General features: G+C 40.4%; 1 protein-coding gene across 3 annotated transcripts; it reads right to left on the bottom strand.

Moving 5' to 3' along the window:
• Window positions 1-117: 117 nt before the first annotated feature.
• Window positions 118-6,722, bottom strand: PABPC1 (poly(A) binding protein cytoplasmic 1). 3 transcript variants are annotated; one of them, XM_053466108.1, is made up of 15 exons: window positions 6,518-6,722; window positions 4,997-5,190; window positions 4,370-4,485; window positions 4,005-4,144; window positions 3,655-3,749; window positions 3,235-3,372; window positions 3,037-3,132; window positions 2,658-2,927; window positions 2,489-2,576; window positions 2,272-2,385; window positions 2,021-2,181; window positions 1,681-1,765; window positions 1,079-1,209; window positions 872-971; window positions 118-541 (listed from the first exon to the last, which is right to left on the bottom strand). In XM_053466108.1, exons 1-14 carry the CDS (start codon window positions 6,708-6,710, stop codon window positions 879-881), a joined length of 1,914 nt encoding a protein of 637 aa, XP_053322083.1. In that variant the 5' UTR covers window positions 6,711-6,722; the 3' UTR covers window positions 118-541; window positions 872-878. The 3 variants fall into 3 exon arrangements, with proteins under 3 accessions (XP_053322083.1, XP_053322084.1, XP_053322085.1); XM_053466109.1 differs by having other exon boundaries at window positions 118-537; XM_053466110.1 differs by having other exon boundaries at window positions 4,014-4,144.
• Between the last annotated feature and the right edge of the window lie 8,768 nt (window positions 6,723-15,490).

The following is a 15,490-nucleotide window of genomic DNA, read 5'->3' as shown; positions in this document are numbered from 1 at the left end:
CCCAAATTCCAGAAACTGAATTTGTACAATTTAACACTTTTCTGACACTTGTTAGGCCAAGTAGAGAGTGTGGCATAGACCACTTATCCTACAATAAGTTTCACTCGGACATCAAAATTGTTTTAAAGTAATTTTATTAAAGCAAGAATTTTTATAATCCAAATTATGTTTCTTTGCCCAGCTATCATTTCCCACAACCTACTGCAGTGAAATTCTGAGCTTTTCCACAGTAAATTACAAAAATCAAAAGAAAGGAATGCTTAACTTCCCGTACTGTTTTCAAAATGCCTTTCCCCAGGACTAAAAAAACATTATGTTTGTTTTTTTATTTTGCTATTTTTTTTAATTTTATATATTTTTTTTTAATATCTAGGACTAGCAATTATGCCAGACCTGGCATTTGCTCTGTACGTAAGCATTGAAGTTTCCTTTCCTTTTTTATTGGATTTTATGTTTTGCAGTGTTTTTTGCAAGATTTCAGGTTTTTCCATGTTTTGGTAGTTTTCTCCGGTGAAGTGAGGTTCATTGATGTTCCATCTGTCTTCAAAGAAAAAAAGAATTACTCCAACATGTACTTAGTGACTTGGAGCATAGGCCGGGTCTACTTAAAGTTCCCAATCAATTGCTTGGGACTTCTGCTCAGTTCAAGAACGGTTTACAACCTTACTGCATGTTTAAAGTTAACAGCAAATGTCTTAAACACATCTTGGGCTGGGGAGGGTAAAAACATGGTCAACAAAAGCACATCAATACCTTCAAGCTTAATGGAGAGTTCAGACATTCAACTCGGGCTGCTGGTCTATGTCAACATGCAAATGACAACCCCAGAGATAACATTAGTAAAATCAATAAGGCCACCTATTGAACTTACATGTATGTTACACAGCAACCACTCCTGTGGTGTTATTCACGGCTTTCTGGGCAGCCTCCTTAGCCTGATGGGCCTGCAGCACAGCAACAGCTTCATCCACCTGCAACAATCAGAAGGGACCAAGTTTTTAACAATCGTGCACATGAACGGAAGCTTATCATAAAGGCGCAGGGCATTAGTCTGCTTCAGACAAGAGCTTTAACGTACCTTGGAGCGCAGAGACTCTGGTGACTCCAGCATGTGAAGAAGCTCAGAGTTGTCAATCTCCAGTAGCATGCCAGTAATTTTACCAGCAAGGGTTGGATGCATAGCTTGGATCAGAGGGAATAGACGCTCACCTAAAAGATAACAGTTCAGAGTTTAATCAGAGAAAGGGAAGCCCTCACTAGCAATAGTGGGAACCTACAGTAAATATGACTCGCAAAAGCACACAGAACAAATGTGCAGAAAATGAGTCAAGTACAAAAGCCAATAGCTGCTTATGGAGTACACGCTCCATCTGAGGGTGCTGTGCTGAAAGATGGGAATTCAGTCCCAGTTTATATTAAATAAAATATCCTTAGCAACTTGACACTGTTACATTTTCTATTGTGCCATTACTTTTATCTGTTTTCATATATAAAACCATGTGCACAAGAGCTAGATTTGAACTTTTAATTAAAACATTTAGACGTTTCCTATAAAATCCCCAGCCTTTTGTTTGTGCCTTTCCTTTAGAAGCACTGGTTAGGTAACACCACTAGTGCCTACAATAAGATACTTAACGTGCTATGCCAGTCAGCTCTTTAAAAATAGAGAACTTCACATACCAAGCATTTGTTTCTGTTCCTGTGGAGGAGCTGCAGCCAGCATGGAAGCAGTCAGAGGCTCCTGACCTTGCACATGGACAGCCGGCTGGAAACCAAGAGCACATGGAAAGTTGCTTAAGTAGCTCACCACATAAATGACACTAACGTAACACACACACACACACACACATATATACATACACTAGATTCTTCTTTATAGAAGGTTGCTTATCCATGCAGACTTGCAATATTACTGTAAAGCAAGGTACCCTTACAGACTAATCATTACACCGCTGCATTAAAATGTGCAAGCCCCTTTTGAATATTATAATAAAGTTCCCTTTAATATTAAAAAACATACCTGCTGCATGGTAACTTGCTGTTGTGTGCCAAGATGTTGCTGAGGATTACGGACACCAGCAGCATACTTGTACTGAGGAACAGAGCGTACGTTGGAAGTAGCAGCTGCTGCCGCTGCAGCTGTGGTGGGTCTAGGGCCCATAGTCTGTGTTGATGTATTTGCTGCTGAGAACAGGAAAATATATTAGTATGTTCAGACATCACTGAGAAATAGATCAGCTACCAACGGGGGGGGGGGTTCAGAATCCTTACCAACACGCTGTGCAGACACAACACGTGGAACCTGGGAAGAGGTTGGCCTCATGGCTCCGAAAGCTGGTGGCCTTGGAGCAGCAGCGCGGATAGTCCCTGGCATGTTCTGGAACGCTGCAGAAGACAAGTGGTGATAACAAGATATTGTTACTATGGTCTAAACAACCACTTCAGGTGGTAGAACCTCAATATGGTCTAAAAGCTTCCCCACACTTACGATGTCTGGCACCCTGGGCGGTCCAGCGGGGACTTGGTCTGAGTTGAGCAAGCTGCCCAGCAGGATAGTACGCAGCGCGGTTCTGAGTCTGGGAAGGAAAAAAGTAATTTTATTGCACAAATATGGGCTACATGTTGTATCTACTGTATTAAAGGAAGAATAGACTTACTGGTGGTAAGGCAGCCATGAAGTAGCTGGATGGTGGTGGCTGGTAGGGGTTGATTACGGGATTAGGTACGGCACGAACGCTGGCCATCCTCTGCATATACTGATTGGTCAGATGTGCTTGCCTCTCTTCCTTGCGCTGTGCCAGAGCAACATACAATGGTTTGGTGGCCACAATTCTGCCATTCATTTCAGTAACTGCTTTGGTGGCCTCCTCGGGGGAGGAGAAGCATACGAATCCAAAACCTTTGCTACGACCGCCTTCCATCATGACCTAAAACAAATTTGAGATTTAATTGAATAAAGATACTGAAAAAAAATGCTACTAGTGCCGTTCAGGAAAGAAGTACATTACATCAGTAATTCATTCACTGGGAACCTACCTTTGCACTGGTGATTGTCCCAAAAGGTGAGAATTCTTTCCGCAGGCGTTCATCATCAATACCATCATCCAGATTCTTCACATAAAGGTTCACACCCTACAACAAAAAATCTTATTACCAGGAGGAGTAATACAGACAGTAACAATACATTGCAGCTCATCCATACAGAGGAAAGGCTAGCCAAGACACGCCTCTTACCTGGTATCTGGTGATTCTGTCCTGCTTCATTTGTTCAAATTTTCGTTTCAGCTCAGTTTGTCTTTCCACCTTCTTCTGGGCACGGCCAACATATATGGCTTTGCCATTCATATCTTTGCCGTTCATGTCATCCACAGCCTTGAAGGAAGATTTACATATACATGAGAAGATGTACATGAAAATTCTATAAGCGCTGCTAGAGAAACGCCTTACTACATGACAATTCAATGCCTACTCTAAATAGCTTATAGCACAAGCTAACGTGATTAAGACATTTAAGAAAAACAGAGGCCATGATCAACGATTGTAGCTTTAGCGTACAATAGCCCCCGACCATCGGGGGTCTGCATCCACTCTATGCATTAATATTCACACAGGGCACCAATACAGGACTGTTTACTCCTAAAACAATGAACTTACTTTTTGAGCGTCCTCGTGCCTTTCAAAGCTGACGAAGCCAAAGCCTTTGGATTTGCCATGTTCATCAGTCATAACTTTAACACTAAGAGCTGGTCCTGAAAGGAAGAGTTCTTTAGTGACATGCAAACCGCACAGTAATAATGAAACAAACAAAAGACTGCATAACTGCATAGAAGTATTGGGGGGGGGGATCGTGTTTTACATAAACTGGCCTCCCAGAGGAAGTTATTACACATATATTTTTATTTTTCTGGTAATCAACAACGTCAGTTAACAGATGGTTGTAGTAAGCAAGCTTGTTTGGCTCACCGGAAAGTACCTGTAATCAGATTTCGCGTATAGGATCTTACCGTATTTACCAAACATTTCCTTAAGTCTCTCGTCATCCATGTCTTCCCCGAAATTCTTGATGTATACATTTGTAAACTCTTTAGCTCTGGCTCCAAGTTCAGCCTCTCTTTCTTTGCGGGATTTGAAACGGCCGACAAACCTTTAGAAATATTCAGAAAGCTAAGTACATGGGTACATGTCACCACCACAATCTAAAGCGTTTGCGCAGAAGCAATGTCCTATTCACAGAACCTTTGTACAAAGTAATTCAGAGAATAGTTTTTTTGACACTGTCAGGGCAGGTAACTTTGCGCACACATTAAAAGATAATCTCACAAGCGTCGCATGCAAACATCTAACTTGACAAACTACTTGTGATACATACACTTTGCGGTCATTCAAGAGCATGCCGTTCATTTTATCGATGGCTCTCTCAGCAGCCTCCTGTGTCTCGAAGTGAACAAATCCATAGCCTTTTGATCCATTTTCATCACACACGACCTAAAATACATCTTATGGTTAATTTCGCACAGAAATAAAACCAGGTAGTGGCATTACTCCACAGAGGCAAATCTGACAGGGGATAAAAGCTGACTAGGATGTGAGGTTTGGTTATAGCAGACAAATTGGGCCAATGTTGTATGCTGAATAGACCTATGTGGAGCCAATTTGCACTACGGGATGTTTAAAATTATTGCAGAATAAACCCCCAGGCCCCATAAAAGCTTCGGCATCACTCTTCAGAGCTGCTTGGTGCCCGCCATAGAGCAGCATACCATGCGGCAACAAAACATGCAAGCCGTCGGCCGTCATGTAAGTGGAAAAGTGTTTTCCATGGCTGTTCTCAGAAGCGCTGAATTGATTTCACTATCCTGGAGGGATCAGTAGAGCAAACGACAGACTGAGCCAGTGCCTTCAATGTCCATATGCCCTGAGACTTCTTAAGATGTACATGGCGAGTTGCTTTGGTTTTTACTATATTTGTATCGTTACAGCATTTCAGCAAACCTACCTTACACGAAAGGATATTTCCAAACGCTGAAAAGGTATCATACAGAGCTTTATTATCGATAGACTTGTCCAGATTCTTGATGAAGATGTTGCCAACACCACTTTTACGGAGAGAGGGGTCACGCTGAGACCACATGATACGCACAGGTTTGCCCTTTATGACATCAAAGTTCATCGTATCCAAAGCACGCTCAGCTAGAAGAGAGAAAAAAATAGAATTTGACAACACAGCAAGACATGTTTCACAAACAAACACCAAAATAACGTATGGAATGTCTGCAGACAGCAGATGTGGAATCCGGTTTGGAAAGTAATCTAAAACTTTGGAATAACCAGCCTGGCAGCTTTCAGGGCGAGTGTTTGGGGGACCAGGGTGATGAATGGTAGGCAAGGCAAATAGCAATTAACTCTACTGAAATAGTTCTGTTCAATAAACGTTTCAGTGTTTTTAAGGCATAACATGTTCATATTTATGGTTTTTAGGCAATACGTTGCCCACAGAAGAGAATGTATTTAAGGGTTTCTTCATTTCACTTTAACGCTATGAAAGACTTGAAAATGTAACAGAAACATCAGGCTACGGTTGATAGAATGCAGTCTGTGGCCCCTGGTAACATTCATAGAATTGGCTCCCAAACTTTAGAGCGACCAAAGCTATACTGGGGACAGATGGATTAAAGTGGTACAGTAATGTCATGTTTTCCCCCTATAGACACATCACACCTTAAGATACTTCTATTAACAGATCGGTTCACCCAATCTGCAGCCGCTGTAAGACTTATTGTGAAAAACGAAAGCTTCTACATGATCAGCAAGTCTGGTCAACAGTTCATTAACACAAGTCATTCTCAAAAGAACACAAGGTGCAATTATCACAACAGCCAAAGCCTGCCATAGTACATTAAGGGTTAACACTATACATGCTGCATTTGACAACTGTGACAAAGCATAAAAAAAGGAAGATTTACTGTGAAGATTTCAAAAAAGTCGGAAAGATTGGAAACTATAAAATAGGGTGAATAGTCAATCTCCCTCCGCAGTAAGAAAACTAGCGCACTAGGCTACGATGTAGCAGAGGAACCGAAGGATCAGAACAGCAATTTACTATTGTAAAGATTGTGAGCCCGGTATATACATACATACGAAGTGCTGTGTACATCGCTGGCGCTATATAAACATGATAATAAAAATGTTTGAGTTTAGCAATCTGTGTGAGTTACAAATAAGGAACTCTGGCACAGGGTTGCAGAAAAAAACAAGATGTTTAACTACCCAGAACAAACCAGGCTGAAAATTATATCGCCAAAAATTGGCTGTGGAAAATAGTGTTTCCAAGAATCAAAGTGTAAAAGGACACAAATACATAAAAATGCTCAAAACTTCTACAACTTGTGGCAGTAACCCATCATGCCTGAAATGGGGCTGAGGTCACAATACAAGGGCGTTAAAAACGCGACAACCGTGCGCTAGCCATGGACATGAGCGTAAGCAGCGGACACGAAGCGGGTCACGGCACTCTTACCGTCAGCCGGCTGCTGGAAGTTGACGTATGCGTAGCCAAGAGATCTCCGGGTGATCATATCCCTGCAGACTCTGATTGACAAGATGGGGCCTGCAGGACTGAACTTCTCATACAGCATGGCTTCAGTCACGTCTTGGTGCAGATCCCCAACGTACAGGGAAGCCATGGGGTAACTGGGAGCACTGGGATTCATCTTTTCCTAGAGAGAATAATTTAGCTAGAAAGAGAAAAAACACGCGTTAGGTGAGACTATTGAGTGTAAACATGTATTTATTCATCATGCTCTGCTGCGCATGCAATACAACGTACTTATGGCACAGTAGACGACCGCATTAGTTTACACAGGACTTTAATTCACCAACACGAGACGTGCCCCCGGCCAAAGAGCTTTCAGTCCATCGGCACACGCGATGCATGCATTCTGTACCTTTCACCATCTGTAGTTTACATGAAAGCAGATCTAGCACATGCTCGCGCTCACACACGTGTTTAAGACCGGAACATGATAGTTATGTATGATTTTAACCAGTTACTGCACTGACAGAAGCTTATCACGAGCTCGACAGTGCAAGAGTGACCAGCGTGAGTAACGTGATAAGACGGGAGGTGGAACAATAACTACAAACACGATTTAAAGGGCTGAACACAGAGCGTGTGAGTCAGCAGACACGGCGTGACCGCATTTCAGCATCACACAAAACGGGTCAGCTATGTGCTCACAGGCAGAACATGTATGTAGATGACAGGAAAGGGTGGGAGAACATGGAGGAGCCTTACAGAGCATAGACTCAACTCATCCTGCCCTAAAGACTCACACCAGGTGCCATATGCCTACCCCATGCATGCTTATTAGCCTCTACCACGTCTACTGGGAGGCTGCTCTACTTATCCACTTCCTATTACAGCTAAGCTTCTGACACAGCAGTTTTAGGTTTCGATATCCTACAGATGACCTGAGCACCCGACATCGTGCCAGCCAAACCGATACCCTTCCCAACAGCCCACGGGAAAACGTAAACGGACGAAACGCAGCTTAAACCGAGCGAGTAATAATGCGACACGTGTGGGTCGGGTATCGGCAAGATCCGGGGCGTCCGTACAACGCCCATCTGGCGTTAAGCCACAAAGCATTCGCAGTCTAAAGTAGCCCGGGCCTACGCTAACAGGGCGGCCCAACGAAGCAACCGTACTCCGTAACATCACGCAATAGCCGCGAGGCCCGGTGTATCTGCGCTGCCATGCGGCCCCTTTAAGTCTATCACGTCTCCATGTAACTTCCAAGCCCTTCCGGCTCCTCTTCACCTGGTCAGCCAGTCCCCACCCTCGTTAACCCTTGTGGCTCTAACCAGACTAGTACGGGGCCTCAGCGTCGTGAACTACAGCGAATAACGCAAACTCGGGCGCTAACCGACAACGTTTGAAACAGTCTACCCAGAAACAGGTAGCAGCTCGGCCCCCATGCGAGAGGACACTCACCTGGTCCTGAGTGACGGTTATTTGCCCGATTTCGTCGCTTCCAAGTCGGAACGTGCGCTGAGGCCTCTTCCTGCTTCACCGTTTTCCTTTAACGGATTTTGTTTTTGCAATTTTTTTCTTCTTTTTTTTTTTAATTAGTCGTGTATTTTTCGTCCGTTGCTTGTTTTTTGTTTTTCTCGAGCGTTAAAATCAGATAGAGGGCGCGGAAAAAAAAATCTGCTTTCTTTAAAATCAACCAAAAGAAAAATAAAACGTTGGAAGGAAAAAAAAAAGAGGGTTTTTTCTGGGTTTTTCAAAGGATTTTGTAATTTTTTTTTATTTTTATATTTTTTTAATAATAAGAAATGTGTGCCGAGGCCAGGCTCCGGAGCACACACTCACACACAGCACTAACAGCCGGGGTAGAGGGGAAAAGGCCGGAGCCGATCGGCGTCTTATTTATAGGGACGCATGTACGTACGACGTATGTGACGTACCCTCGTAAGTCCGCCCGTCCGGGGAAGGGGCGGGGCCATTGTGTTCCGTGAGTAGGCTTGTGGTCGCCATGATAGTGGTGGCCTGCGTCATACGTGCGTTTCACCGGTTTGGGAATGGAGATGTTGTTATTTGTTAATGGCGGAAAGCCTATTTATTTATGTTACTCCCCCCTCCCCTCCCAAAGTATTTGAGAGGAAAAATAGGTATGGAAAATAACCCAAATAGAGACACCAGTTGAAACTAGTTGAAGGGCAGATGCAACAAAAGTTTTGCGCCTGCGTGTAAATATTGCGTTCTATAGAGCAGCTTGGGGTGGTTAGGAAAATACAGGGTTTTCTGAGTTGATGGTAGGTATTCTGAGGGAACATAGAAGGAGTGTTTGAGTGTATGGTGTGGGGTAACTGTGCCATTTTCCCAAGATACGTGTATTTTACATGTTGCGTACTATCACATGTAACGTGCTATTGGATTTGAGTTGTGTAAACTTATAGAAGTCAGCCAGGTTGGCCGTTTATGTGTGCTGGACGACTTGTGAAAGTTACGTGTGCCGTGGAAGTGATGGTTGATGGTTAGTTGTGTGTGTGTCTGGGAAGTGATGGCCAGTTAGGTGTGTGTCTTGGAAGTGATGGTTGATGGCTAGTTGTGTGTGTGTGTCTTGGAAGTGATGGCTAGTTGTGTGTGTGTCTTGGAAGTGATGGTTGATGGCTAGTTGCGTGTGTGTCTTGGAAGTGATGGTTGATGGCTAGTTGCGTGTGTGTCTTGGAAGCGATGGTTGATGGCTATCCTAGGCCTTTGTGGCAAGTTGTGGAACCCGGATGTCTATAGAGGTTCTGTGAGCGAATACGTAGTCTAAGAATAGTATTTAGAACAATAACTTGCAGTCACTGGGTACAAGAAACAGAACAGGTTCGGTTAAACTTGCTTTATCTGCAGACGTGGGGGTCGGTGTCAGTCTATTGATATTGATCCATTTCAGCACCTGAGGTTTTTTTCATACCTTTTAACGACAGATTTTTCTTTGGCATTTTTTACTATATGTTTTTTAAACCGTGTATAATAACTTTGCTAAAATAACCCAGAATGCGTTGTCTTTACATTTTCCCCTTGGTTTTATTTTAGACTGGTAAGGGGGACTTGTTATAAAACAAGTGTAGGTTGGCCGAGTAAAAGTTAATGAACTGGTTACAGTGACAATTACTCACGAGATAACAGATGGGTTTGCTGCTCCTTATCTCTGGTGTTATCAAGTTTACTTTGTATGCAAATAGTTACTCCGCAATTAGCCGTGTATCTTCCCCCTTTAGGATTCAGTCAAGGCTTTTCACATACAGATCAGGCTTACCTGCATTGTCGCTGGTGATTTACATATGAACTGGAGCAGGTCTGGTAAATTTGAAACCAGCACAATAATCAAACTATGTCTAGTAGCCAAAAGTAAATATGGTCATCTATACATAATAAATAATTAAAATAATAAAAATAGCCCCTTATGGGGAGTGCACTGGTTCACTTTTTGCATCGGGTGAAGCACAAGTCCATCGGGCTTCAAGGGGAAGAAGATGATTTAAAATCATATTACTGAATAAACTATGCAAAGTCATTCAAGGCTGGTCATTCAGTAGAAACCAGCCAGGGATGGCCCTGCATATTCCATAATGAATTCCATAAGTTAAAACCATATCTGCAAACTCGCCCGACAGCTCTCTCTTTGGTGAATAAGCACCCATGTATTCATGTATGTTGTAAAGCTACAGCCGCACCAAATGACAAAGTGAGCAACACTCCCTGGCAGCTGATTTGTCTGAACATATTTGTTTAAGCGTAACTCTTGATTATTATTAGTAATTATTTTAGGAATTCCATCTTGTTTGCTGGCCAGTTATACCTCAATAGTAATCATTACTGTATATTATAATATTGGGCACAATGTAAATGAGTAAGTCCCTTATAATTTTAATTAAATTCTCCCAGCGAGAATAAAATAGCCAGTAGATGTTTTTTTCTCTCAAAATGGGTAAAATCTGCGGGTGTTTTTGCAACTCTCGTAAAAGGAGAACTTATTTCGTCCAAAGAACTACAAGGAAAATTTGAAGTAGAAGTTCAGGCACAGAACAATGGTAGAATCTGATACTGCCTATGTAATTCTGAATGCTGCCCTATAGGTGCCTATGACATCGTATACTGTATCATAAGTATGGTAATTTATACGATCATTTATTATAGCTTAAACACTGTAGCTTTGAGTTTGTTGCGTAATAAATAAGCATGTTTTGAGTTCCTACACCCACATTCTAAGCTCATCAAAAGACAGATCTGTTTCTCGGTAAGGTCATGTAAGGGAAATGATGCTGTTTAAGGACACGTTGGCAACGGCTTCTTTGAAGAATGTAACCAGATTTCCTTGTGACTCAGCAACATATTCAAAATTAGGTGATCCAGTAACCTTTGGTTTACAATGATATGGGCATACATTGGTATATATCACGATAGGTGTGACGGGTCAAATTCTGGTAATTTCACATATTTAGAATGTATGCACATTACACTTGTATTCAGATTGATGTTTAGTGGATTAAGGTATGGAGGTAATTATCACATCACACATTTCAGTACCATAGCATCTCAATGGCCATTGGAGTGTCCTGTTTTTTCCCTCTGTAAATTTGGTCAGGTGTGAAATCCACACCTTAACTAAAAAGTTGGTTGTGAGCTAGAATATTCACATAATACCATTAGCATGAGCGCATAGGCTCTACCACACAAAGAATGCATTTGATCAAACGCGTTTACTGCAATGTAAATACAGAGGAAGAGGGCATTCTCATTAATCCTTATATGTATTTGCAGTAAGAGAAAAAAAAAATGTAACGCAAATCATTCCAATGCATTAAATAACACATGATGACTGGAGCGGGAATTGTAGTCCACAAAAGTTGGTGCACCAGAAGAGTGTCATAAAGTATCTATCTATATTCTCTCACTAGATATTACATTTAATTATATAATGGATATAATTATGGCATTAAACACCACGTGTGCCTACCATGCAATTTTACTTTTCATATGTAATCTAGGCATATGGACAGCCGCGTACATATATATACCGTATGTATACACCGGTGTGTGTGTATATGTATGTGTGTGTGTATATATATATATATATATATATATATATATATATATATATATATATATATATATATATATATATAAGAAGGGGGCAGGGCATTTTAAGAACATTTAGTTTTCATTACTCTCATTATTTGTGAAGTAATGGGGATTTTTTTCTTTTAATGTAATGTGATTTCCCCAGGTAAAGTATAAATGCATATAGTTTTTAAACCTAAATATTATTGGAGCACAATGACACAACGTCCTAGGGATGGGGCGTCCAACCTGCGGCCCTCCATCTGCTGCAGGACTACATCTCCCATCCTCATCAGCCAGCCCCTTAACTGAAAGAGCATTATGGGAGATGTAGTCCTGCAGCAGCTGGAGGGCCGCAGGTTGATCTGGGGAGTAATTAATGTGTTCTACCCTGGTCCTAAGCATGCTTGTAAAGCTTATAAAATATCTACACAGATATAATGTAAACGTGTATAGACTCTTATATGCTCTTCATGTCGATCCCCTATTCAGACTGAATGCATCTTGTATAAATTGTGTATCAAACCTCCGCTAATGATTAGCAAAGCAGGGTCTGTAACAATAGGTAAGATTAGATTTTTAGCTGATGGAAATACCTATGGATGGGTCCAGCTCCCACTTTATTTGTGCTGTCAAAAATGGAGCTAGTATTACACGGGCTAAGTTAAATATCTTCTAAAAGGAATTCTAACATGAAAAAATGTTTACTTTGTGTTTTAGATGCTGTGCAACGCAAAGTGAATGCACGTTGTTTTGTATGGTATGTTTTCAGAACCAACAAAAACAAAATATTTTTTTTTCTGTAAGTACATTTTTTATGTTATAGTTTATAAAGAAAATAGCACATAATGTTCAGTCATAACAATATGAAATAAGAAAGGATTAACGAGAGGTTATTCTCATTTCTTTCTATGCATATAGAAGGATACTTGCATGCGGAGCAAGTAATTCAAAATAACCCCCCTTGAGAAATGTGTCATTTGCGATGGCTGTCGGTATCCTATGCAATGAACTGAATCTTATTTTTATGTAAGATCTAGTTTAAAATGTGCCTTTAAAAAGTCAGGAGTCTCAAATTATATGGGACATTAGACTAGAGTCACTAATGATTCCTGGGGGGGGGTGAACTATAACTTTAATTTTTTAAGCAGATATGTAATGTTTCTCAAATCCTACATTTACCATTCTATACACAAAATAAAGTTGTAATTGTGTTGCACATTAAAATGCATATTGTATTTGAAAACCAATGACCTAGTGTGAAATTTTCATAGCAATTCAAATGGGGTAAGGCTTTGTACACATTTTGTAGTCAATTCCTTTGTTGTGAAAACGTTCAATGCATCTCAAAGTGAAAAGTTGCATTCTTTAAACCTGGAGAGCAAAGGACTATCCATGACTAAAGGTTTGGGGCTTCTTCTGTTAGGCAAAAAATGCATGCTGTACTATCTGAGTTTTCCTGCTGGAATCAATAAAATGATTAGAATTATATCAACTAGATTAACATACAGAAAAGCAGAGAGATGTGTGCTTATCCATAAAACCGCATCTCCAAATGTATGGCATTACTACAGGAGAACCAGCGGTGGAGATACTTTGCTCAAAATCTGGTCACAGTGAGATCCCGCAGCCCATGCGCTGTATGCACAGGTAATGCCATATGGAGGTTCTTGGAGATCAGAATACAGCACTCACAGAGGTATACTACACAGGGTACTAAACGTTTAGGTGCAGATATTGGTGCTGGCAACACGGCACAATGCTAAAGTAAACCTTGTTCAATACACTATGTGCGTTCTCAAACGGCTACTAGCCTTTCAGGTCATAAATGTATATACAAGATAAAGAAGCAGAGGCTCAGCACTCAAACGATAAGGTGAGTTTATTTCACGCAGGTAACGTTTTGACACACAGGTCTTTCTCAAGCCTTAGAAACATTAGTGCACACACTGAAGTATTTATGCAAAAACAAGTGATTAAGGGGTCGGGCACACCCGATCCTACATAACAATTTAAAGTGACAGTGCAAAGATAGTCAGTCAATGTGTATATATAAATAAATATCATTATATTAAAAGTCTGAATAAATATGAAAGTGAAGTAATATACTACAAATATATATCTATTATATCAAAAAAAGTGTACGCAAGTTTAAAATCAACACTGTACTACAAATACAGACACTATATGATCTAGAGATATTACTGTAACAAAACTGTGGTATGATAATATACAATATTAAAGATCGGTCTGTCAACGCAGCTGCACCAGTCAAATATTTCATAATCTCAAAATTTACAAAGAAGCATTAAATAAACCTAAGGACCAGCTGCGTCCCGGAATAACCATCAGCCGAGCTGAAATAAACAGAATCTAAAAGAGATAAAGGATAATGTTTAAGTTAATAAATAAGAATATCATCATATAAAAGTATATATTTCCAAAATAATTTGATTCACAATCATCCTAAATATCTCAAATTCGGGCAAGGCTTTCACACAAATTAACAGCCTATGACACATGGTATTTCCAAGTAGTCTCCCATCCACATACTAACCAGGCCCAGCCTTGCTTAGCTCCAAAGATCAGTCAAGATCGGGTGTATTCAGGATGGTATGGCCGTAGGGCATTAAAACCAATTCCCTTTTGAGTCCATTTGGAAATAATGTATCCAATTCATAAATCCACCATGCTTCATGTTGTTTTAGAATATTAACTCGATCACCACCTTGTTTAGGTCTAGATACCTGTTCAATAACACGATATTTAAGGTCCATCAACTTATGTTTCAACTCATCAAAATGTGATGGGACTGGTAAATCCAATTTTCTTAATTTGATGGTGGATTTATGTTTGGAAAATCTACTTTTGATCTTCTGTGTAGTTTCTCCCACATATAAAAGTTTACAAGGACACGTAAGTATATAAACTACATAGGATGATTCACATGTATAATGGGATTTAAGATTATACCATTTATCTTTCTGTGTGTGTTTAAATCTGACCCCCTTCAATATATCAGGACAGGCCACACAACCTAAACATGGGAAATTGCCACATTTTTTTAAACCCAAAAACCGCTGTGAGTTATCACATTTAACATTTTTAAGTTCAGCATGGACCAATTGATCCCGACTGGTATATGCCATAAGAGGGGGCGATGCAAACTCTTTTATCATTGGGTAACCATCAGATAATATATGACAATGTTTTCTAAAAATCTTTGTAACATCTCTGCTATGGGTACCAAAGTTGGACACAAAAGCCAGTCTGTTCTGAGGAACCCTATGTATTTTAGATAACAAATCCACTCTAGATGTTTTCTTAACCAATCTATATATCTCATCCAATAAATTTTGGGGATAACCCCTATCTAAAAACTTTTTCAACATCTCTTTAAATCTGGTTTCTTGTGTCTCCTCATCAGAAACAATCCGTTTTACTCTGATAAATTGACTCTTTGGAAATGATTTTAACAATCTTTCTGGATGGGCCGAGTCATATCTAAGAAGATTGTTTCTATCAGTCGGTTTAACATATATATCGGTTATCAGAGGCTCATTTTTTCTTTGGATCATAGTATCTAAAAAGTTAATCTTAGTATTATCACATGTCATCTCAAATTTTATGTTATCCGAAAATGAATTAAGATTAACTAAGAATTCCTGTAAGGGTTCAAATGGGCCCTCCCGTAAGCAAAGTATATCATCGATATATCTATACCATATTCTAACATGTTGATGGTATGCTAGGAGTTGATATATATACTTCTCCTCAAACATTGCCTACGTGAAATAAACTCACCTTATCATTTGAGTGCTGAGCCTCTGCTTCTTTATTTTGGATTTATTGAGGGACTTGGTGGTACCCTGG

Source organism: Spea bombifrons, chromosome 5 (genome assembly GCF_027358695.1).
Source record: "Spea bombifrons isolate aSpeBom1 chromosome 5, aSpeBom1.2.pri, whole genome shotgun sequence".
NCBI classification, from domain to species: domain Eukaryota; kingdom Metazoa; phylum Chordata; class Amphibia; order Anura; family Pelobatidae; genus Spea; species Spea bombifrons.
The sequence above is the reverse complement of the archived record's forward strand: the minus strand, read 5'-3'. Positions and strand labels throughout refer to the sequence as shown.